Raw genomic sequence first — 24,459 nt, 5'->3', positions numbered from 1 at the left:
ATGAAAGTGTCTCTATGATATATTAGGCAGAGAGAAAAACAAGGCAGATACTGTCCAACATAAATACTTAAAGATACAGAAAAACAGCCTAAGAAGATCTATGCCCCAAGCCATGAGTTGCTTAAGTCTGGGAAAAGGGCTTAGCATACAAGCATTAAGGGCCTGAGTTCAGATCCCCAGCATCCACATACAACCCAGACATGGTGGCATGAGTCAGTAACTCTAACCCTTGGGACTGTGGAGTACGGGTAGGAGGCAAAGAAAGATCCCTGGAGCTTACTAGTTGCCAGTTTGGCTAAAACAGGGAGCTCTTGGTTTAGTGAGAGACACTGTCTCAAAACATAAGGGGAAGAATGAGGAAGACACTTGACACTGACTCCTGGCCTCCACATTCACAGGCACACATGTGCGTTCACACAGTCACAGAAAATACATTTTTTAAAAAAAGCAAGCCGGGCATGGTGGCGCATGCCTTTAATCCCAGCACTTGGGAGGCAGAGGCAGGTGGATTTCTGAGTTCGAGGCCAGCCTGGTCTACAGAGTGAGCTCCAGGACAGCCAGGGCTATACAGAGAAACCCTGTCTCGAAAAACCAAAAAAAAAAAAAAAAAAAGCAATGGCTTCAGAGGAGTCGGGTAACATTACAGGTGTTTTAATCTTCACCTTATACCGGTGTTGCTTGATCTTCACAAGTTTCTACACTTTATATATGGATTATGCTTATATTTTAATTTGCAAAACAAATGTGTCAGAACCCTGTGGGTCATCTGAGCTTGTTTTAGTTTGTTTATTTTTTGATTCTTTTTTTAGGTTTTTTGAAATAGGTTTCTCTATGTAGCCCTGGCTGTCCTGGAACTCAAGAGATCCACCTACCTCTGCTCTTTTGTTGTTTTTAAGACAGTGTCTCATTCTGTAGCACAGGCTGATCTCAAACTCAGCCTCCCAAGTGATGAGATTACAGACATGAGTCACTACTTCTAGTTTCACATCTCAGGTACCCATTTGGAATGGGTGAAAATAACTCGAAAGTGGAGAGTTAAAGTCATAGATTTCAAAAAGAATTCAGAAATGTGGGCAGGGTTAAGGGATGAAAGAGAACTGGACTTTACAAGATATGCGGTCCCCATGTCCCATCTCCTGCATATTCTAGCAAATACCCAGGTTTTATTTTTTTCTAACCTCTCCTCCACCTCCTCCAAAAGTTAAGAGGAATCCTCAAGGCTCATATAGCGCCTTGAACTCTGTAGCACATGTGGCTGTGTTCAGTTCCGTCCTCACTTGGCTATAAACTTTATTTTTTAAAAAAGATTTATTTTATTTATATGAGTACACTGTTGTTGTCTTCAGACACACCAGAAGAGGGCATCAGATCTCATTACGGATGGTTGTGAGCCACCATGTGGTTGCTGAGATTTGAACTCAGGACCTTCAGAACAGTCAGTCCTCTTACCCGTTGAGCCGTCTCGCCAGCCCCTGGCTATAAACTTTATGAAAACAGGGAACATGCTGGTTTTATTTACTTCCTTTCAAATAGAAAGTCAGGGTGTGGGGGATGTAGTTCAGTACCTAGCATACACGAGATGCTGGGGTTCAATCTTTAATAAAGGAATTTAACCCAAAATCTGGCTCAATAAATATTTACTGTACTCATGTGGGAGGGAAAGGGCTCATTCATTCAATGTTTACTGAGTTTCTTCTGTATACGCACAATTACATGTTAAGAGCACATGGGCGTTCTAGAAGACAAATTTAAGGGCATAGTTGGACACGTCTGTAGTCCGAGCACTCTAGAGGCAGAGGCAAGAGAACTGCTTGAGTCTAGGAGTTTGTGCCCAGCCTGTGTCAAGCTGTGTGGGAGGGAGAGAAGGAGAGAGAACACACCCATTTGGTTATACTGTCGATAAGTGGACAGGTTTCTATGCCTTCAGCAAGTACGTGCACTAGGTTGTGCAACTTCCTGGATTTTGGTTTAAATTCCTTTACTAAAGGTTGAACCCAGCATCTCACGTGTGCTAGATACTGAACTACACCTCCACCGCCCCCCCCCCCCCATCCTGACTTACTATTGGAAAGGAAGTACATAAAACCAGCATGTTCCCAGATTTCATCAAGTTCTCGTCCAAGAGATCCGGAGACCAACTAAAACACACACACACACACACACACACACACACACACACACACACACACACACACACCGACACAAATATATACCACAGTACAAGAGTTTACAAGGGGGAGATCTAGATCCTCAGCTCAGTGTAGTTGGAGGGAGAGGTATGGAGGTCAACTGGTCACTATGATGCCCACGGCCTGGGCATTCTAGGGGCGCAGACTAACCTCCACCTCCCTAGCACACCCTCAAACCTCCCTGGGTAGCTGTTTGGGACCTGGCTCTGTAACGTGTGCCTTCTTAGATCATGGGAGTTGGGGTAGTGATATAGGTGGCGAGGGGCCAGGCCCATCTTGGAAGCTGAATGGTACAGCCCAGCCAGGGGTTGGAAAGGCAGGGACCAGGTTCCAAAGAGCTGGCGCCGGTTGACTGCGGGCTGGGGCCTTCGGGGGCGCTGACGGCGGATTAGGGAGTCGGCTCGAGGGGCAAAGAAGACACTTCGCACTTACTGGTTATGGCCTGCATCTCGACGGCCCCCCACAAGCGGTCTCCAAAGGGGGGGCTCCCGCCTCCCGGCCGGTGCCGCCCCTGGGGGGCTTCGGCCACCGGAACCGCCTCTGAACACTAGGTACCTCTGAGGCCGCGAGCGCCCCCACTCGACGGAAACGGGCACCGCGCGTGCGCAAGGACCCGTCTCAGGTTCCGTCCGCGGCGGGGGGCGGGGCGGGGTTTGGGGTGGGTTTGAGGCCAGTGGCCCCTCACCTGCCTGGGAATCATTAAACGCTAGCCACAACTCTATTTCCCCTGCTCTTTCAGATTTTCAGACTTCTCCATCCTGGAAAGAAAAAAAAATGCTCTTTCTCCAAGCAAAGATTAATCCTTGGCTCGACTCAATCGGACCTTTTCCTTCATCATAAAAACAAGTTCAAGGGTTCCCTGCCTTAAAAAAGAAACCCTTTCCCTTGATCCACCTCACCTTCCCTTATTTCTCTTTAAAACGGCTATCACCATGATCTGTACTCAGTTTGTTCTCCATTTGACCTCCCGTTTTTCCCGCCAATCCCAATCCATTCTGCCATGTCTCCTAGTTCTCCATCTTGCCAACCCCTGCAGCCACCTCACTTGCCTTCACAACTTTCCACACCGTGTTATCATCATTTCCCTGAAGCATTTTTCGCTCTTGCCTCTCAGGGGACAATGGACTTAGGTGTTCCTTCTATCATGTTTCTTTTGCCATTCCTCCTATCTTGGGCCTCTAGTTAGGAGAGTCTCTATGGACTATTTCCCCTCTGGTATCTCCTGGTGTGACCGAATGTCTATCTCCCATAGATTATGCTGTCTGCATATTAATAATTACCAAAGCTCATTGGCAGCCCTTGCTTCTCCCCAAATTCTAGCTCATCCAAATGGCTCCTTCACATACTCACTTGGACATCAAACCCATCAGCCAAAAAAACTTTTAAATGGCTTCTCTAGTTCTCAAGCAAATTTCTTGCCAAGCTTTCCCATTGATATCCCATTAGATATCAATATTTACCCAGTTTCTCCTGGCAAAGTCAATGAAAGGTCTACCTTCAAAATATGTTCCCAACCATCTCCATTTCAATTGCCTTAATTCAAGAAAACAGTCAGTTAAATGGACCTACTAGCATGCTTGGCGCCATTTCTTCCTCCTGGATTCTAAAGTACTCTTTTGAAAAGGTAAAGCAAAGGTTTAGGGATGTTGCTCAGTAGTCAGACCTGACAAAAGCCTCAGATTCAACCTCCACCACGGGAGGAAAAAGGCAAAGAGCTAACTAAAAATGTAAAACATATCAGTCATCCCAGCTTTGGAAAATAACCTCTTATAGCATCTACTTCACTTACAATGAACACTAGCTCTGTCAGCTGACCTAAAAGGCCTTCCTACCCTAACCAGACATCTGCCTTCTTCTTAGAACTTTCTCCTACAAGGGTCCTTCATATGAACTTTGAAATGACCTCGGTTCTGTTCCCCTAACACAGGAAGCTCTTTCTCATCTCCAGACCTTGCTTTCGCTGTTCTTCTGTCTAGTAGGTTCGTCCATCGGATTTTGAATGGTTGGATCCTTCCCATTACACAACTGAAGCACCATCTTCTTGAAGACTTTTCATAACCTAATTAACTCCTACCTCATCCCTATCCATGTATCTGTCCCCGGATAAGGGACTGAGCTGCATAGCTTACATACCAAAGCAGATCTGCTCTCCAGGTTCTCCCAGCATCCCTCAGTCCCTACCTGGCATACCCTGTCCCCAACCCTGAACTTTCCAGCCCAGGGGCTGGGCTGCCCTTCCCTGAGAGACTCCTCCCTATATATTCCAGACATTTTGACCTCCCTTTCTCTCTCCTCTTCTCTTCACTCTCTGAGCATACTTTCCCTTTCTTTCTCTTCCTCTTCCTCTTCCTCTTCCCCTCTCTCTCCCTTCCCATGGCGACTCCCTTGGCCTCAGTCCTTGGGGTCAGTGAGCTCACCTAAGAGCAGCTTCCCAATAAACCTGCCTTTAATATAATCTAATCTGGCTTGAATTGGCTCATTTTACTGGCAAAAAAATAAATTTATCAGTATCACATATTGATATTGAATAATATTGAATAATATATTCATACTTGTGTTGCCTTACTATGTAGCCAAGGCTAGCATCAAATTCCTGATTTTCTTGCCTTTACTTCCCACATACTGGGATTACTGGCCTGTACCACCCTGCCCAGATGTGGAGTCTACCCTCAGGGATTCAGACAGTTGTGTTCTTTGGTGGTCCTTTAAATATAAAGGTTCTCAACAAACAGTTGACAGACAAATGAGTTAGGCCTGCTTTACAGAGAAGAAACTAAGACTCTGAGGGATACATGACCTACCCAAGATAATGAAGTCTGTATATGGTAAAGCTAACCCTGGAAATTCAGACAATGTGAAGCCAACCACCACACTCTCCACTCTCCACCCTCCCCCAACCCCCGTGCTGTATCTGCCATTTCTCTTCTCTTCGCCACATTTCCTGCATCTCCTTTTGCTTACATGCTGTACCCTTCCCTTCTGCTCCGCCTCTTATATGTTCGCTTGCTCTCTCCAGGACAGCTTCCAGACCTTTTTTTCCTCCATTTATATTTTGTATTTGGCTTGATCTCAGCTCTCCCTACAGAGTTCCTGCTGTTTTCTAGGGCAGATCCTCAAAACCTTCCGGAAGCCCACAGAAGTAACAAAAGCTCCCTCTTTATTCGGTAGTGCAGTAGAATATGGGACGCTTGCCTCACTGCTTCGCAAGACAAAAGGACACCTGGACTTTGAAACAGAGGAGCGGGGAACCACAAACTCAGGTTCTTATCTGTTTCCTTCAAAGACACTGGAATGTCCTCCAGTGGGTCCTTATGGTACCCTTAGAAGGGCTAGAAAGAGAAATGCAGCCTGGAACTCAATAAACCCCTGGCCCTGGACAGAAGAACAAAGTAAACAGGGATGCGGAGGAGGGAGGAGGCTGGGAAGAGAAAAGGGAAAAGATGAACCTGAGAGAGAAGATGAAAAGATAGGAAGGCGAGAGAGAGGAGGGTGGGATTGCCACGTAGAAAGGTAAAGATGGGAAATTAAGGGAAGAAGAGAACAGAGGGAAAGGAGATGAGAAGGGGGTGAGGAAAGAAAGAAAAGGAGAGAGATAAGGCTCTGAGTTAGGTGCATTTATTTAGGGTGCCTACTTCCCTCTGTCTAGACTTGGGAGGGGCAGTTACCTTGGAGCTGCTGAATCTGCTTGGTGAATACTTCTGCTTGCTGGGCACTGGCCAGCCGCTCATCCTCCAGGAGCCCTGCAGTCAGAGGAACATGGGTTTGGAACCGGGGAAGCACAGAGCCTTTGGGCCCAAGCCCCCCCACACCCCCCCCCCGTGCCCTGTCATGGGTGCTCACCCTGAAGCTCCAGGGAGTCATCCTCATGCTGCCCAGCAAGCTCACGGGTCTCCTCCAGCTCTGCCACAAGCTGGAGCACCTGAGCCCTCAGCTCCTCCAGCTCTGTCTCTGTCAGGCTCAGGCCCCGGTGCTTGCCCATTGATAGGGAGCCCAAACTGCCTCCTTTCTGTACTTGCTCTTCTTCTTCGACCTCTTCTTCTTCCTCCTCTTCCTCCTCCTCTTCCTCGTATAGAGCTGGAAGTAACACTTCCCCTAGAAGAGATAATCATCCCACCACATAGTCAGTGCCTGGTCTAGAAAACTCTGTATGTTACCTCCCCAGGGCCTGGACAGCAGCATAGTGCCACCTGGTGTCCCCTGAGGTTCCCTGGGTAGGACCTAACTTATAGTCAGGCTCTGGTAGGTCAAATTTGGATGTACCCTCTCTGGCTCCCAATAGGGAACACCTAATATGGAACATCTACTGCCTATACAGCAGCCTCATGCTGGCTCAGCTACAAGAAGCTTACATGAGGACACCTGACTCTAGTAGTTTGAACTCTGGGTAGTGGGACAAGGAGTTAAGAAAGTATTCAGACATTCAGACACCAGCTGTTTATGTAGGCCAAATGGAGCAAGCTTGGTTGAAAAAATCTAGGTGGCTTGCAAGGTATTAGCCTTTTTATAATAAGAAAACCCTGGCTTGGTCTGTGGGTAGAAAAGGAAACATTAGGCGGAAGTGACTTGGAGTTGCTTACTGCATCAATGTTTCAAATGCATGTTGTCAAATATCTTTTTGAAAATCTCTATACCTGTTGTTTTCCCGTTGGGTGCCACAAGGGTCAGTTCTTTCCTTCGGACCCAAGTTGATGTTCAGATTAAGTGTCAGGCTGAACTCATGTATAAAACAAAGTCTGCCATCTTAACACATTCTTTAAAACTACTCATTTATTTATTTCATGCATATGAGAGCTTTCCCTGCATGTGTGTCTGTCCATCATGTGAGGGCAATGCCCCTTGTAGGTCAGAAGAGGGTATTAGAGCCTCTAAGACTGGAGTCACAGACAGCTGTGGGCTTCGATGTGGGCGCTGGGAACTGGTCAACTGCTAAGCCAGTCCTGCTGGCACATTTGAAAAACTGATTTGGTACTGGTCCTCATGTTCAGGCTCCTGAACACTTTTTTTTTTTTTTTTTTTTTTTTTTTTTAACTGCAATGCAGTTCCTGTAACTAGCAAAATGTTGTTTTGGTAGGGATTGCTTTGTTTTTAAATTCTCAGTCTCTGGTCTTCCGTTTTCTAATACTGACAGCATATGGTTCATCTGAGACCCTTTATGTTATCTAGTCTCTAGGGAAGGCTTGTGCTGAACTACAGAGGGGCCTGGGGACACTTCACAAGAAGCCCTGGATACTGTGTTGGTACTGCCTTCCCTGTTACGCACGAGTGTTGTTGGGAAATAGGCTTCATCTAGGCCTCTCCCAAGCACTTTCTTACTAAAGCTGCAGGGCTCCATTCAGAGTTGACAGTGGTGGCACCCGAAAGACAGTTCACATGCCCATGTCCTGGCTTTTAAAAATAAGAGACAGCTCGGGATCTGGGTCAGCAGGCAGAGAGAAGAACAAGCCCCCCGCTGAAAGCCTGCTTCCAGGCTGGGTTGAGCAGGACCTCTTTCGGTCTGGCAGCTCCCCCAGGTCACACAACCTGGTTAGCTGGGTGATTGGAGCCCCAAAGGGATGTGCCCAAACTTCCATCAATGCCCGAGCCTAGGGGAGGCTTGGAGCTCATCCACCAGGGAGGAGGGGCCTGAGATGAAGTGAGGGAAGGGCCATGTCCTGGCTCAGAGTTCTGGGGTCAGGGAAGGAAGGAGGAAGAGAGCTACGGAGTAGGGTGATGGAAAACCTTTTTCAGAAAACTCACCGTCCATAGCTTGCATCCCACGGCGCTCCAGGGACCCCCAGCGTTGGCCTTTCTTCCTCTCACAACCCTCAGATACCTCATAAGAGCCTAAAGTGGTTACTGTGGGTCCTGTGAGCAGGGAGAAAGTAGGAACTGTAGCATTCGAGGGGGGCTGGGGCTGAGGGGAAAGAAAGGGACCTGCGTTCCTATATGGGAGCCCCGGAATTTGCAAGCACACCGGAGAAGCCTGACTCACTCTGCCCAGCTCTGTTATTCTATTCCCTCAGCCACCTCTCATGCCTATGGAGGGGGCCCCAGCCCGGCGCGGCTCAACCTCAGCACCCCTGTTCCAGGCTGTTCCCGGCTCCTCTCCCTCATCTACACAGAACAGGGTGAGTGTTTAGCTTGGGGCACAAGAAGAAGAGGGGTAAGTTGGGAACTAGGAAAGATGATTTGGGGAGGATCCTGTATAGCAAAGCAGAGAAGGGAGGGGCGGCCGGACCCGAAGAGAAGAGAAGGGGCTCTAAACTAGGCCGTTTCTCTATTTCTGCTCTCCCCTCCCTCACCAGACCTCGCCCACCCCACCCTCTCCTGGTGGTCAAGAGCTTTGATGAACTAGAAGGGTGCAGGCTCCAGAGACAACACCCACCCACCCCCGCCCTCCTCGTGAGCTGGAAGCACTGTCGGGCTGGAGAGACTAGATGGGGAGCGCTTGGGTAGTGACCACTGGGAAGGGACACCCCAGGTCGAAAGATGGAGAGCAGTATCCGGTATCTAGTAGAGGCCAGGGTGGAGGGAGCCGACTCAGTACCAGGAGCTCCTGGGGGTCAGAAGGAAGGAGAGCCGTTGGGGGAAGGAGCATAGGGAGAGTCGGCTCTGACCTGGGCCTGGGCAACTCCAGCCCGCGGCTCCCGCGCCGGCCCCGCCGCTTGCCTCCATGGCCGCTGCCGCCGCCGCCGCCGCCGCCTCCCGAGCAGAAGCCGCAGCCTCCAGGCCGGAGACCGGGAGCCCGGTGCGCAGGGAGGAGAGAGGGCGGGCCGAGAGGGCGGGGCCTGGCTTGGCCACCTGACGCGAGTGCCTGCCTGCTGCCGCCCGGAAGCCCTCCCCAGTCCCGGGCTGCAGACCCAGTGAGGACCGACCGGCAAAAGGATGCTCAGAGCACGTCACTAAAGTGCCCCAGGCTCGCCCGAGGCAGCTTCGGGTCTGCTGCGCCTGCAAAGCGGGACGTGAGCTACCGGGTCTTGAGGATGCTCCCAAGGAGTGCTAGTATGGCGTGGTTCTGGCTACAGAACCCACTCTGGGTCAGCCGCGCGTAGGGACCTCAGGGCTTGGTCTTGCCAGGTGATCGAAGCCGGGGAGTGGATGGAGGTGGGTGCGGGGAGAATGGACTGTTTTCTGCAGATGCGCAGACAGGCGCGCTCTTCCTTGCCCTCCACACAGGGCAGCGTCCCCATCCCCGCAGTCCACAGAACCCATCCCTCCGGGTGGCCTCACGCGCCCCAGGGCTACTGCAGGGCTGTCGGACAGGGAAGTTGAGACCTGGATGTGCCAACTGCTAGGCGGTACATCACTGCTTTCCCTGAATTCCAACCAAGCCAGAGCCAAGGGTCCACCCAGGCTGTCTCCAAGTGTACCAAGACCTGCCTTCTTCCCTGTCCTTTGAGCCACGCCCTCTGTGACCTGTGCAGTGTGGACACCACTGATGTTCCCTGTAACCGGAAATGTGGGAAACCACGAGACTTTTTTTACCTTTTCCTCTATTTATTCACGAGATGAACTTGATCTTGAGGCAGATCTGACATCTCTGCAGGTCTCATTTAGGTTAGAAGTGGATACACAGGAATCCACTCCCTGAGTTATTATCGTGGAGAGATTTCTAAGCTGGGTACCCAGACCAGTTCTATCTCTTGTATTCTCACTCCTAAAGTTTGGACATGGCTTGGCTGGGTTCGACTCCCGAGGCTGCCGGGCTCTTAAGCCCTCCATATTCCACAGGGATGAAGCACTTCTTTGCCTGCTGCACAAGACTGGCTTATCAGTAATTTCAGCCTTGGCTTGAGAGTTACTCTCCAGACATCCCATCCCTTCTTTATTAGCCACCCGTGCTGTGCTCTTCTGACCCTCTGGGCAAGGTCAGAGTACTGCCTGTCGTTAAGGTTGGGAAGTGTCCTTGTCGTCTTTGTATCTTCACTATTAAAGTACTTGACTCACGAGTAAATGAGTTAACATGAACTTTCCAACTATGTTAATGACGCCTTCATCATTTATCCCAGATTTTTAACTCATGACTTTAAACTCATGTTCCCTATTAACAATGATGTCTGCCAAGAGGTGATGGCTCACACTTTTAATCCCAGCATCTGGGAGTCAGAGGCAGGCAGAGCTATATGATTTTGAGGTTAGCTTGGTCTAACCAGAACCAGAGTGAGTTCCACGACAGCCAGGGCTACACAGAGAAACCCTGACTCTAAAAACAAACAAAACAAAAAAGTCCAAAAGTCAAAAGTCAATAGTAAGTCCCACTGCCTGCCCCCAGCCTGATGATCAGAGAAATGAAGAATTAATTCATTTTCACCTTCTCCCCAGAGGACAAGCTCCCACTTTAGACCCATGGCTGTAGTGATCCAGTCATGAAGAAGAGCTGCCAGACAAGCCTACTGTTTTGCAGATCATCCAGCCAGACTTGGGTAGCAAGGTATAATTTTTAGAGATGAAGAAATGGGCTCTCATGGGGGAATTATAGGGGACTAGTTCTGGAAGCTCAGTGGTTCTGCCCCCACGCAGCTCCCTCCAGTTCTTTCTCAGCAGCAAGTCAGACTAGCAGTTGGCAGTGGGTGAATGGAAAGACAGAAGTTCAGGAGTCAAAGCTCTCTTTTGGAGAGCCTGGATCTTGAGCATTAGGATTAAGCTCTCCCTGGTTCCTGGCTGCAGGTCATCACTCACTGTTGATCTCAGGGAATGTTCAAGGGAGCCAGAACCAGTCTGTTAGTAGGAGGCAAATGCTGTTCAGAACAGTATGAGGTTGAGGTGAGGGTGAAGTTAGGGGGCAGAAGGAAAAAGCTTAGCAGGTATGGGGGCTGGGCTGTCAGGGATGTGTCTCTGAAAGGCCAGGCATGGTGGGTGTGTCAGCCAGGTGATCAGCTTAGAGGGATGATCTGGATTAATCCTCATAATCCCAGGGTTTATGACTCAGCCTTACCCCCAATCCCATCCCAGGAGATCATCCCCTCTGAGGACTGATGCAGCCATTTATCCCCCTTTGCCCTTATTTCTGGATGCTCAGAGTAACCATTAAAGCATTTTTAAAATGAACATTTGCAAAAAAGTAAAACTCAAAGACTAGTGTAACACTCCTGTGCTCACCAGACTGTTCACTACTTTTTCTTCTTGCAATATTTGGGGATTGGACCTCGGACCTTTTGCATAGTAGGCAAATGCTCTGCTACTTTGCTACATCCCTAGCCATGTTTAAATTTTACTTTGAAACAAATTTTATATTTGTATTAATTCTTTGAAAATTTCATAAAGGCGTTTGAGTCCCTACTCCTCCCACACCCACCTTCTTCACTCTCACCTCACTACTCTACCCCCCCCCCAGCTTTGAGTTGTCTTCTTGTATTTCTTATTTTCTTTTTCAATGGAGTACAGTTTGTACTGTCCTCCTACCCCTGGGAGCAGGGCCTGCCCTGGAGTGTGAACAACTTACCTCGGGATATGATCATTAAAGAAAACTGACTTTTGCTCTCTCAGCAGTAATGTCACTTTTTTACAACCATATATTTTTAAGATGACTTATTTGCATACGTACAGGTATTTTGCCTGCATGTATATGTGTGTACCACATGTGTGAAGTGTGCATGGAAACTGGAAGAGGGCATTGGACCCCTGGGAGTGGGAGGTACAGATGGTTGTGAGTTACTATGTGGGTTCTGGGAATTGAACCCAGATCTTCTGGAAGAGCAGCCAGCACTCTTAATCACTAAGCCATCTCTCCAGGACAATTAATATCAGGCCAAATTTGATTCTGAAGTAGGTAAGGACAGGGAATACTGTAGCAACTTGGGACCCTGTGTGGGCTTAGTTATGTACACTCTCCCTGTCTTGCAATAATGCACTTGGCAGCCTAGTCCCTTCACCTGTGTGTATTATGTATACATGACCTTCCTCAAACAACACACCCCAGACCCGTACCTACATCAGGCCACATGTACACCACTCTTTGAACAACAGTTTCAGTTTCTTTGTCTCTAACAACTATCAAGTTTTTTATTCAAATGTATTCCCAAAGGGGTTGGAGAAATGTTTCAGCTGTTAAGGGCTAGGCTTACAATAATAATAATTTTTTAAAAAGACAAATATATTCCCAATGCATCTGAGTAGAAAGAATAGAAGGACAGATCCAACCTGAAACAGTTTTGGGGTGTGTGCCCACATAAAGGTAAAACTGTGTCCTTGAGTAAACTTTGAGGGAGAATTCCCTGATTTTCATCTGACACCTATGAGTAATTGGGTGCCTCCATGATTAAAATCAGATGCATTATGGGAAGTGATGTGTGAGAAATAATTATATGACTTAATTTATTATCAAAACAGAGAACAACTTTACACACTTTAGTAACCAAGCTCCTTTTCTTGAACACCATAAAAAGAAGCCTCAAGTCATAATTGGAGCCCGTGAACAGTTTCTCACTCCTGTGGACCCCTGATCCTTTACCGTGTATCTCTTTCTGCTCTATACTGTTTGCTTTGCTTTTGAATAAAATTTCCTTGCTACTTTGCAAATCTGTGCCAGCCTTTATTTGAAGCAGAAGCCTAAAATATAGAAAAACCCAACCCTGAACAATCACCTGGTTTGAAAGTTGTGCTTTATATGTATGTAGTCACAAAAAATTACATAATTTTGATTTGTGTGGTTTCAACATCCGTCTAGTGTTATATCATCCACTTTGATCGGCTAACCTTAAAGTTTAAGTATCCATGGTATTTCACATAGCTCTGTTCATCCTCTAGTAGGCATCTGGGCTCCTTGCCATCTGGGCTCCTTGCAGTTTTCCACAATAAAGTAAATGCTGCAACTGGCAATTCTATAATGCCTTTTCTGCCTGTGTGAGTTCCAGGACAGCCAGGGCTACACAAAGAAACCCTGACTCAAGAAGCTAAAAAAAAAAAATTCCTACTTGTCCATCATTTATATGCCCCCAGCAAGCGTATCCTGTCACCATCTTCAGGGTGACTCCCGGATGGAGTAAAATTATTCTACAGAATTCCTCCTAAGGAGAATAGGTAGAACATAGCAAACAAAAATGTTGGAGAGATGGTTGGTGGACAGAGGACTTGGGCTTGATTCTCAGCACCCACATGGCAGCTTACAACTGTCTATAACCAAAGAGGATCCTACAGCTTTTTTTGCTTCCACAGGAACCAGGCTCACAAATGGTGCACAGACAAAATACACAGACACACATAAAATAGAAATAATCTTTTAAAGGGTTAATAATGAAGCACAGAGTGCTTGCCTAGCACACACAAAGCCATGGTGGATTCAGATCTGTAATCTCGGTACCAGGGAATGGAAAGAAAAGGTTGTTATCAGCTACACAAGGAGTTTCAGGACAACCTGAGATATAAGACCCTGTCAAGAAACAGAGTAGGGGTGGGGGATGGGGTGGGGTGTTGACAAGGATGCACCAAACAGATTAGACTCGGAGAGAAGTAGTGACCAGAAGAGAGAACGAATAAAAACCATCCAGAAATGTGGGCAATAGGAAAATCATCTGAGGAACCATGGCAGAATAGTTAAAAGACTCAGGGGCTAGAATGAGGTATACTAAGAGGCTAAGCAAGGACAAGAAATGTACTGTTAAAAAAAAATGGTTCTAAGAGTTTACCAGACTCAAAACACAGGCATAAGTCCTCAGGTTGAAGAATCCTGAGCTCACTTGGATGGGAAAACTATAGAAACGAAGAGAAAGAAAGACCTTAAAATCACCCAGAAAGGAAAGTACCTAGTGGTTGTTGGTAGCTGTGGGTGTATGGGTGTGTGTGTTATATGAGAACCTGTCTCAAAAAAGAAAGGAAGGGAGGAAGGAAGGAAGGAAGGAAGGAAGGAAGGAAGGAAGGAAAGAAGGAAGGAAAGAAGGAAGGAAGGGGGAAGGAAAAGAAAGAGAAGAGAAAAGGAAGAAAGAGAAAACGGAGTGAATCTAAACCAAGAGTATCCAGAAGGTGATGCTGGCAGACCACAGACAACGATGATGGTGATGAATCTTAGTGGGGTTAGAAACAAGCTGAAACCCACCAGCTTGAAATTTGGAGGACCGGGAAAGAAGAGTGTTGGCATGTTCTAAGCTGTTTCTATTTACTAGAAAAGCATGGTGACTTAAAGATCAAAGGAAATGGGTGGGCAGCCGTGGCACCAACCTCTAATCCCAGCACTTGGGAGGCGGAGGCAGACAGGTCTCTGTAAGTTTGAAACCAGCTTGGTCTCCATAGCAGGCTCTAGGCTAACCAATGAGCTACACAGCTGCTTAGCTACACAGTGAGACCCTGTCTCCAAAGAGGGAGAGGGGTGAAGAAATATGTACAAGGAGACTACTAGCATGGGCAGCTTTTGCACCAGTGGCAGATGGGAAATAAAAAAGATAAATAAATCCACAAACAATGGCATTTAAATTGGCACATCTACTTTACAGACTAATTTGGCCTCAAACTCAGAGATTCATCCACCTCTGCCTCTGGAGTGCTGAGTTAAAGACATATGCCACCACTGCACGACACCAGTAGGGCTTCTTTTTTTTATTTTGTTTTCAAGACAGGGTTTCTCTGTGTAGTCCTGACTTTGCTAGAACTCACTCTGTAGACCAGGCTAGCCTCGAACTCAGAGATCCACCCGCCTCTGCCTCCGGAGTGCTGGGTTAAAGGCGTGTGCCACCACTGCCCAGCTTTTTATTTTTACTTTATTTTTCTAGTAGGGATCCTAAGGAGAGCAGCTCTTCTTGGCAGGTGATGAATTCAAAGCATTGATTAGGGGCACACATGTGCAAAGTAGGCTGCCAATTACCCTCAGGGTAGACACTGACAGGAGGAATATTCTGCCTGGGTATGGCCACAGTAAGGAGGTGCGCACAGAGTTTATGGCTTAAGAAATGGGGGTGGCTTTGGTGTTTGGTTATCTGACTTTTCCATTATATATTTTTTAAGTAAATATTTTTTTAAGATATATTTATTTATTGTATGTATATGAGCTGTAGCTGTCTTTAGACACACCAGAAGAGGGCATTGGATTCCAATCCAATTTGGAATTCCATTATAGATGATTGTGAGCAACCATGGGGTTGCTGGGAATTGAACTCAGGACCTCTGAAAGAGCAGTCAGTGCTCTTAACCGCTGAGCCATCTCTCCAGCCCCTTCCATTATATTTTTAACTCATTGTTTAACAATTGCATACATGTATCCAATATGTCCTGATCATTTCTACTCCCCATTCCCTACAGCCTCTGCCCTATCTCTGCTTTTTTTTTTTCTCTTTTTCTTTGGAGAGCTAGAACGCAGTCCCCGACTACTACAAATTCTGCAGTCGAGTTTCCCGAATTTGGGACATCGCAGGGGTCAGCACATCCAGAGTGCAATGGATAAGCCTCGCCCTGGGAAAACCACCTTCGTGATCATGGTATCTCCCCACACCTCTGTCCTTTTAAAATAACTCATCGAGTTGCATTAGTGTTGCCAGCCTGTGCATGGGTGTGGGGCTCTGCACTGGAGCACGGCCAACCTACCAGGGGCTCCAAGCCAGAGCATGACTGATTCTCCCTTCCAAAGCAGCTACCAGCTGCCAACAGCTCCCCAGCTAGGTGTGTGGCCAGGTGACTGGCAGTGTTCTGAGCAAGCACTTGTATCCGTGCCTGGGATGGTTGAGTCTGTAGGAGAAACACATGGACGGTCACATCACAGAGTTAGCAGTGCATCTTGTACTTCCTGTTTAGAAACAGTAGGAGAAGCCGGGAAATCCTACACAAAACAAGGTGCTGTGCTGATTCTTCAGTACATCTCTCTGTGTGTTCACTCTCTCCACCCCTAAATTCTTCTTTCCTTTCTTATCTTTTCTTCCTTTCATCCTTTCTTTCTTTCTTTGGTGAAATTTCTCCACATACCCTGAATTACTGAAACATTACTGTAAGAATTTTTCTTGCATTTGTGTGGTTTATGTGGTATTTGTAGGAATTTCAAGGTTCAGGAACCAGTCTTTCAAGTGCTTTTGTGAGGCTCCAGCACCCTATAGATGACCCAAAGTCGACTTCCCTCACCTAGGAAGCCCAGTGGATGCTTTAAAACCATGCTTGTCCTGTTTGACCATGTGGAAAAGTTATATATATGTATAACTTTTATATAAAGTTATATATATATATATATATATATATATATATATATATATATATATATATATAAAAGACTCTGAGGTGACTGACAGCTGGCCATTAAGATCCTTTAACCAGATATCTGGTACAAGCAGGCAGTGCATGTGGAAGTTGGCCAAGGGAGAGCAGAAAAGGATAAACAGGGCTCGTCCGGGATTTGAACCCGGGACCTCTCGCACCCTAAGCGAGAATCATACCCCTAGACCAACGAGCCACTGGCACTTGCTTCTGGCCAGATGTGTCCTCTCTACCACATCATCATCATTAACAGCAGCAATTGTGGTTCCTAGGAACAGTTTCTCTGCTGTTCCTCTCAGGCTGGCACCCAGCCCAGGCAGGCAACACTCCAGCAGGCCTTGCTCTCCTCAGCCACACGCCACTCCTCTGCCTAGGACTTCACACAGGGCTCATACTTCCAAATGTAGTGTTGGAAGAAAGGAAGAGAGGGCCAGGCAGGCCCCAGCGGATACTTCTTTCTCTTAGGAGTTCTTGCAGTCAATTTCAAGTAGCTCTCCTTTCTTAGCTCCCGGTCAGACCACCAGGAAAAGACTCCTCACACCTGGTAAATTCCTGGGTGCCAGCCCAGAAGCCAGATCCAGCACACCCTTGTCTAGGCCACCTTGGCTAACCTAGTGCATCTCCTTCCATCTTCTAGGGAGGGCAGCCCCTGCCCTGTCTCTCTTAAGGGTGATGGTGAGGACTAGATGATGGTGTGTGTAAAATGTTCTACAATAGAAACGGGTGATTGTGGTAACCTAAGATGAGGTCCGCATGGAGGAGTTCCTAACAGAAAAGAGGCCACTTACTGCCTTCTGTGGGCTGGGCATGTGCTCTTAACTCTGGGACAGCCTGGGGAGGTCTCATGTTCCCTGCTACAAGACAAGGACACTTGCCTGCACTTCCCATGTGCCTGCCTCTTACCAGGCTGATTCCTCTTGCCTAGCTTCAGCCTCTGCATCTGAAGCCACTTTAAATGCAGGACACACAGTTTCTCGGACTTTCTAGAAAACTTGGGACAGCAATATATACTCACATACCTCCACTGCTTTCCCCACACCAGCCAGCCGCTGCTAGAGGTCCAGGGAAGCTGCCAAGTGTCAACTCCAAGAACAGTTCTCACTTCAGAGATGACAGGAGATGGGGGTCTGAGGCCAGGTTGTGGCACAGCTTCTCAATTGAGGCCCGGGAGGCTGATGCCCCAGGGATTGCATAGCACATTTCAGGCACCCTGGGGCTGCATGGTGAGACCCTGTCTCAAGAAGAGGAGGAGGAGATAGTTTGTTCTAGAGCCAAATGTGAGTGACCATGGCCCAAGAAAATAGAATCAGGTTGCCTCAAATACCATTTTCCAGAGTGGTGGCAGTTTCATGAAGTTTTTATAGTTGTAGAACAAGAAGGTAATCAATCCGAGTCCCTTTCAGATGCATTGATGGGAATATAAGGTAGGTGGGTTAGAACAGAGTTAGCAGAATCTCTGCTGGGGTTTCAGCCACTATCTGATGAGAGTCTTAGTGTTTGGATGGTGAAAGCTAGTGGTCTGTTAATGCATTTCAAATGTTTCAAGTGAAGAGTCACAAGGATACTAGGTCAGACACAGAGGTGGGCAATGGATGGCTATTAATATGGATCAAGACAGCCCAAGATAATTAGCTCCAGGTCTGCAACGTTCCAATACAATTATTACATTCTTCAGCCCAACGTCCGCCCAACTGAGCTGCTTTGGCAGCTCACACAGTTACGAAATTCTAATCGGTCTCTCAGTCTCACAGAACCTTTAGCTAGGCACAGTTTGTTTCTGAGAACTTCCATTCACAGGAGGATGGTTTACCCACAGCCTAAGGGTGGTGTATAGGAAGGCCTGACAGGTGGGAAGGATCTCCAAAGAAGTGAGATCATGGCTCAGATGTGAGGGCCCTGTAAGAGAAGCAGTGGTCTCAGCCAAGCCTATTTCACACCTAACACACAGGGAATCCTTGCTTGCTTTTGGCAGGGGCTCCTATGAGCAGGGAGCTCCATCGGGGGCAGAGCTCTGTTTTAACGGTCTTTAAGTCTAACTCTGTGCCTAGCCTTTGGCAAGCCTGATGGGGCCAGTGGCTCTCAGCAGATCTGTATGCCTGGTCTGCTTAAGTACGTGACAGGACCAACCTTACTGAATTCTCCATGTAACCGTGCGTGCAGTTGCCACTTAGCAGAGGCCTATGGAGGAATAAACAAATGAATGAAAGTCCCAGGCATGTGCACACACAAAGGAAATTACAAGTGCAAACAGATGTTCAGGGAAGTCCTGAGTAGAACCCCACCCTGTGAAGTAATACCTTTGAAGAATGAGTACTGGCCTCACTTCTGTGAGTGGACTAACCAGCTTTCCTTTGCTCTCAGGTTGTGAAGTTTTATTACAGCCAGTCAGGAGTTTCTGTACTATACAGGTGACTCTGCTCACTAGCCACTGTGGGGAGTGGTGGGGGAGAAGGGCTCATTTATTCTCAAACCAGAGAGGCTTTTTCCTGTAGCTGTCCCAGCATTTCAACTGGCTTATAAATAAAACTCTACTCAACATGTCATTCAATGACCTCAGTGCACATTCTTGAAATTGTTCTCCTTGGTGCGTGAGGGGTCTTTGCTGAAGATGTTTCAGAGCTGAAACTCCACTTAGGTCTCAAGTGGGTTGGGGAGGGCTCTGAATTTGGGGCAGGCTTGTTCTTCTCTGTATGGCCTTTCTGGAGCACCATACTGATCACTGAACGCTGGCCATCTCATCTCCGCAGTTTCCCATGCTTTCAAATGCTTCCTGCACAGGAGGAAGGGCAGGGGAGCAGGGAGAGAGTGCCCTGGTGGAAATCCACCAGCACCTGCCTTCAGTTTAGTGCCAGACTAGAATGGCTGTGTCCTGGATCCATGCTGTGGATTAGATTCCAGGGCCATCATTGTTCACAAGTTTCTACATCAAAAAAGCTACAGACAGAATTTTCTAGAGAGGCTCCTGGCTGTACCTCTCGAGCTCCCTCATTTTCTCCCAAGCTGTCTGGATGGCTTCCAGACAGCTAAATCCTTGGGGACTCCCCCCCCCCCCCATATCCAATAAAGTGTGTCAGACCTTCCTGATTCCAATCACATGTCTGGAGAATCTTGTGGCTCAGTACTCAGCAGAATTGTCACAACACACATCAAGCTCATTGTCACCTGTGTATCAAAAGCTGGCTGGCAAGATGGCCCAGTGTGTGAGGGTAACACCTCCCACAAGCTGTCCTCTGACCTCCACATGTGTTCCAGGGCACAAGCTAATCCTAGTTGTCTCTGTAAGGGTTAACTGAGTAGTTGGAGCTTGTAATTCTTTTGGTAATTTTTGAATTTTATAAATATTGAGCAGAGAAGAAAAATGATTAGGACAAGGAAACCACATATCAAACCTCCAGATGCCAGGCTTTCCCTGGGCCAGAGGTGCCCCATGCGTTTGTGTTTCGGGGATTCTGCTTCACCCAGTGCTTCTAGCTTGTGTGCTGCGAGTCTGCCTTGGGAGTCAGTGATGCAGTCTGCTATTGAGGACACTGTTCATTGTGTCCCACCAATGTCTTGCCTGCGAAGTCCCCCAGAGAGGCATTCTTACTTGCCATAACCCTGAGAATGGGTAGTTTGCATTGCTTTACATTAACTCTTGCATAGACTCTCCCACTCTTCCCTATGCAAAGGTGTTCCTTCCAGAATGCATGAAGCTAACTCTGTAGCCCTGGGTGTCGAGTCATAGGGTGATCATATTTCACTTTCAGACTTTTAACTTGATGGTGCTGTTTGTTTTTCTTCTGGTCCTGCTGTTGATTCAAGGATTCCTCCAAGTCTACTATAATCTATTTAGGAGTAAGAATCTGGGAACCCTTGATGAGAATAGAAGAAATATCCCTGAAATGGTTAAGGAAACATTCTCCTGTCCCAGGGTGCAGAACGTTTATAATGGACAGCTAAATCAGTTGTTCACAAATGGAGGGGAGGGGGTTCTTTTCTTTAGGGAGGAGGAGTTGGCCGTGGAGGTCAGAGAAACTGAGAAAACTCAGACTGTCAGGGACAGTATATTTAGAAATAGAAATGTAGGCAGCATCTTAAGAAAGGAAAAGTAGGGGTTCAGCAGTTTAGAGTTTGCTGCTCTAGTAACGGGCAAGACCATTCCTAAGTACTTATACTGGGCAGCCAGCATGCTGTAGCTCCAGCTGCAGGGGAATCTGACACACTCTTCTGGCCTCTGCTCAGACCCACACGCGGATGTGCACACATATACACCCATACACAGTTACATTTTTTTTTCTTTTTTCTTTTCGAGACAAGGTTTCTTTGTATAGCCCTGGCTGTCCTGGAACTCACTCTGTAGACCAGGCTGGCCTCGAACTCAGAAATCCACCTGCCTCTGCCTCCCAAGTGCTGGGATTAAAGGCATGTGCCACCACTGCCCAGCCATTTTTTTTTAAAAGAAAGGAAAAGCATCCCCAAGAATGAGAGTGGGCTACTGAGCCGAGGAAGAAGCCAAAGACAATGCCTCCAATTTAGTGTCATGGTCCTTCTTTCCTCCTTTGCCTCATGCCTTATTCTCAGAACCTCCCATCTGTCCCCTACTGCATGGCTTCAAGATTTCTGGAGAGCCGAGCCTTGGCCTGGTGTTGGTGAGAATGTGTGCTTTGGTGATACTTTTTGGCTTAAACCACACTGGGTCATCTGTCACATCTTCACTGGGTCTGGGTATCGTCCAACTCAGATCCATTCCTTCTTCCCAACCCCTCTGATATGGGAGGGGACTGTCTGAGCAGGTATCTGCGTATCCGTGTGGCTGAAGAGGCATCTACCACTTATCCTTACATTAGGAGTAAGAAAGCCCAGGGTGTCTTGAATCTGTGACAGTCAAGAAACCATATGTCCTCAGGTCCTTCCCCAGGTGGTTTCTGGACCCTCAGATGAATATTTTTTTTTCTTTTTAGTAACCTCTGTAGGATCCTACCTGTGGGTAAACATTTGCATTGGGTAATGTGTGTGTACACATGGGAATGCCAGTCTTTTCAAAATGGTTGACTAGTCTCCATCCATGACTTTTGACTTAGGATTCAGTAGACTGCAACAAATATCCTGGTCAGGCAAAGTTTTGGCTTTGTTTTTGTTTTAAAATGATTTATTTATTTTTATTTTATGTGCATTGTGTTTATCCTGTATTATGTCTGTGCGAGGGTGTTGGATCCCCTGGGACTGGAGTTACAGACAGTTGTGAGCTGCCGTGTGGGTGTTGAAATTGAACCCAAGTCGTTTGGAAGAATAGACAGTACTCTTAACTCCTGAACCATCTCTTCATCCTTTGGATTTTGTTCTTTTTGTTTAAAAAGTTTTTTAAAATGTATTTTTGTTACTTTAATTGTATTTATGGCTCTGTGTGTGTGTGTGTGTATGTGTGTGTGTGTATGTTATGTGCACACACACACATGAGAGTATAAGTACCTGCAGAGGCCAAAAGAGGGCATTGGATTTCCTGAAGATGGAGTTAAATACACACACACACACACACACACACACACACACACACACAAGCGCGCAGAGAGAGACAGACAGAGAGAGACACACAGAGAGAGACAGAGATAGAAAGAGACAGAGAGAGACAGAGAAAGAGAGAGAGAGAGAAGAGAGAGAGACAGAGAGATAGAGAGACAGAGAGACAGAGACAGAGTCAGAGACAGAGGGAGTCAGGCCTATGAGAGCCAACTCACACAGATTTGCTTACTGGATGGGGCACACACTTCTGCTTTAGACTTCTCTAAGTATAGGGAAAGGAAAAGGTGGCTGAGAAGATGACCCAGTGGGAAGTATGGCTGCTGTATAAGCATGAGGACCTGAATGCAGAGGCCCAGGACTCACCCTCCTCCCACAATCCCCACCTCAATCCCCACCTTTCAACATGTCCTCTCCCACTTTCACAGCCATTCCTTTTTAGTTTCCGGAACCCACTGGGTCCTGTTACTGCTGCCTGCTGGGTGCAGATGATCTTATTGGCCTGATCCTGTGCAGGTAACCATGGCAGCAGTGAGCTCATGGCCAGGTCATGGCCAGGTCATGGCCAGAAGATGCATTTCACAGCACTCTGATTTCTACATTCTTTCTGTTCTCTCTGAGCTTTGTCTTGAGTGTGTGTGTGTGTGTGTGTGTGTGTGTGTGTGTGTGTGTGAGAGAGAGAGAGAGAGAGAGAGAGAGAGAGAGAGAGAGAGAGAGAGGTGATAGAGAATGTCCATTTAGAGCTGAACACTTCATAGGCCCTTGTTCTCAGCCCATTTGAGCAGATGAGCCTCCTCATTAACTGCTGCCCACTGCAGAAAGAAGTTTCTCAGGCTAAGGTTGGGAGCAACACTAATCTATGCATATAAGTATAAATATTTAAAAGGCAGTTTGATAACATGTACAATTTAGTAAAACAATAGGAATTTTGGCTAGAGCCCATGACCTCCCCAAGGTATGGGCTTTTAAAAAGCAATCTTGGAAAAAGATTTACAGTACCAGGTATGGATGCCCCTCCCATGGATCAGGCCTAAAATCCGGGCAGGAAGTTACCCCTATAAACTCTATGCCATTACAGCACTAGCGGACACATCTTACCTGGTTCATGGATATTATAGCTTTTAGGGTTCACCACTGGGTAAAATGGACTTTTCTCTGCCCCTCAGCCCCGCCATGGCCTGTAGGGCACCTGCTGGCACCATAAAAGCTAGCCTGCAGAAAAGTGTTCAGGTGAGTTCCAGCTTGATTTCTCTTACACCGCAGTGTTCAGCAATAAGGTCTTACATCTAGTTATGGTAGGCAAGCAGGAGGAGTGACAATAGCTTTCATTGTTTCCGGGACCCCTGGGGCCTCCCTGACGGGTAGCTGGTATGGAGATCTGTCATGCGCGGTACTGAGATGTTCACATAATAACCCACATAGTCTGGGAGATGCCTTGTTCACTGTGCAGGGTATCTGCGTTCCAACACCTTCTTTAAAAAAAAAAAAATCATGTTTTAGCTGCTCTTTAAAAATTATGTGTATGAGGGTTTTGCCTGTGTGGATGTGTAAACCCTGTGTGCATGTCTTGTGCCTGTGGAGGCCAGAAAAGTATACTGGATCTCCTTGGACTTAGAGTTAGTCCGTTGGAAGCCACCATGTGGGTGCTGGTAGCCAAACCTGGGTCCTACATAAGAGCAGTGAGTGCTCTTAATCACGGAGCCATCTTTCGGGCCCTCATATTTTAGTTTGCTGTGACATTTGAATGAGCGATATTCCCATAGGCTTCTGTATAATGAGCACTTGGTCTGCCATTGATGACTGGGGAGGTAATAGGACTTTGAGGATGTAGAACATTGCTGAAGGGAGGGAGCCACTAGGGGCGGGCAGGCTTTAAGAGCTTATAGCCTCCAGGCAGTGGTGGCACATGCCTTTAATCCCAGCACTTGGGAGGCAGAGGCAGGCAGATTTCTGAGTTGGAGGCCAGCCTGGTCTATAGAGTGAGTTCCAGGACAGCCAGAGCTATACAGAGAAACCCTGTCTTGAAAAAAAAACAAAAACAAAAACAAAAACAAAAAAAAAGAAAAAAAAAACAACAAAAAACAAGAGCTTATAGCCTTCCCCACATTCGCTCCTCTCTGCTTTCTATTTGAGGCTGGGCGTGATGATGCTGATAGGAGACTAACTCTTGGTGCCCTTACCTAACAGTGAGTGAACCCAGTCTATTCAGAAGAGTTTCATTCTTGTACTGCCTGGTTTTGTGTGCCAACTTGACACCGGCTGGAGTTATCACAGAGAAGGGAGTTTCAGTTGGGGAAGTGCCTCCATGAGATCCAGCTGTGGGGCATTTTCTCAATTAGTGATCAAGGGGGTAGGGTTCCTTGTGGGTGGTGCCATCCCTGGGCTGGAAGTCTTGGGTTCTATAAGAGAGCAGGCTGAGCAAGCCAGGGGAAGCAAGCCAGTAAGGAACATCTCTCCATGGCCTCTGCATCAGCTCCTGCTTCCTGACCTGCTTGAGTTCCAGTCCTGACTTCCTTTGTGATAAACAACAATGTGGAAGTAAGCTAAATAAACCCTTTCCTCCCCAACTTGCTTCTTGGTCATGATGTTTGTGCAGGAATAGAAACCCTGACTAAGACAATTCTCTTCT

The 24,459-nt window shown here is 47.2% G+C and overlaps 1 protein-coding gene and 2 non-coding genes across 4 annotated transcripts in view; all 3 read right to left on the bottom strand.

The window, feature by feature from the left end:
• Nucleotides 1-8,911, bottom strand: part of Ccdc136 (coiled-coil domain containing 136) — a 31,096-nt gene extending 22,185 nt beyond the window's left edge. The window contains exons 1-4 of one of the 2 annotated variants that reach the window (XM_031381358.1): nt 8,786-8,911; nt 7,926-8,033; nt 6,030-6,281; nt 5,855-5,929 (exon numbers count right to left, since the gene is read on the bottom strand). In XM_031381358.1, the coding sequence (XP_031237218.1) occupies nt 5,855-5,929; nt 6,030-6,281; nt 7,926-8,033; nt 8,786-8,843 (493 nt within the window). In that variant the 5' untranslated portion in view covers nt 8,844-8,911. Of the gene's footprint in view, nt 1-2,621; nt 2,776-5,854; nt 5,930-6,029; nt 6,282-7,925; nt 8,034-8,785 lie in introns of those variants that run through there. The other variant, XM_031381357.1, reaches the window with a different exon arrangement.
• A 6,523-nt stretch (nt 8,912-15,434) lies between these two features.
• Nucleotides 15,435-15,593, bottom strand: LOC116100227. The gene has a single exon (XR_004122548.1). It is a non-coding gene; the product is annotated as a U1 spliceosomal RNA (small nuclear RNA).
• An 865-nt stretch (nt 15,594-16,458) lies between these two features.
• On the bottom strand, nt 16,459-16,530 carry Trnap-agg. Its single transcript has one exon. It is a non-coding gene; the product is annotated as a tRNA-Pro (tRNA).
• Between the last annotated feature and the right edge of the window lie 7,929 nt (nt 16,531-24,459).

The sequence above is a fragment of the Mastomys coucha genome, unplaced genomic scaffold, assembly GCF_008632895.1.
Source record: "Mastomys coucha isolate ucsf_1 unplaced genomic scaffold, UCSF_Mcou_1 pScaffold20, whole genome shotgun sequence".
Taxonomy (NCBI): domain Eukaryota; kingdom Metazoa; phylum Chordata; class Mammalia; order Rodentia; family Muridae; genus Mastomys; species Mastomys coucha.
The sequence above is the reverse complement of the archived record's forward strand: the minus strand, read 5'-3'. Positions and strand labels throughout refer to the sequence as shown.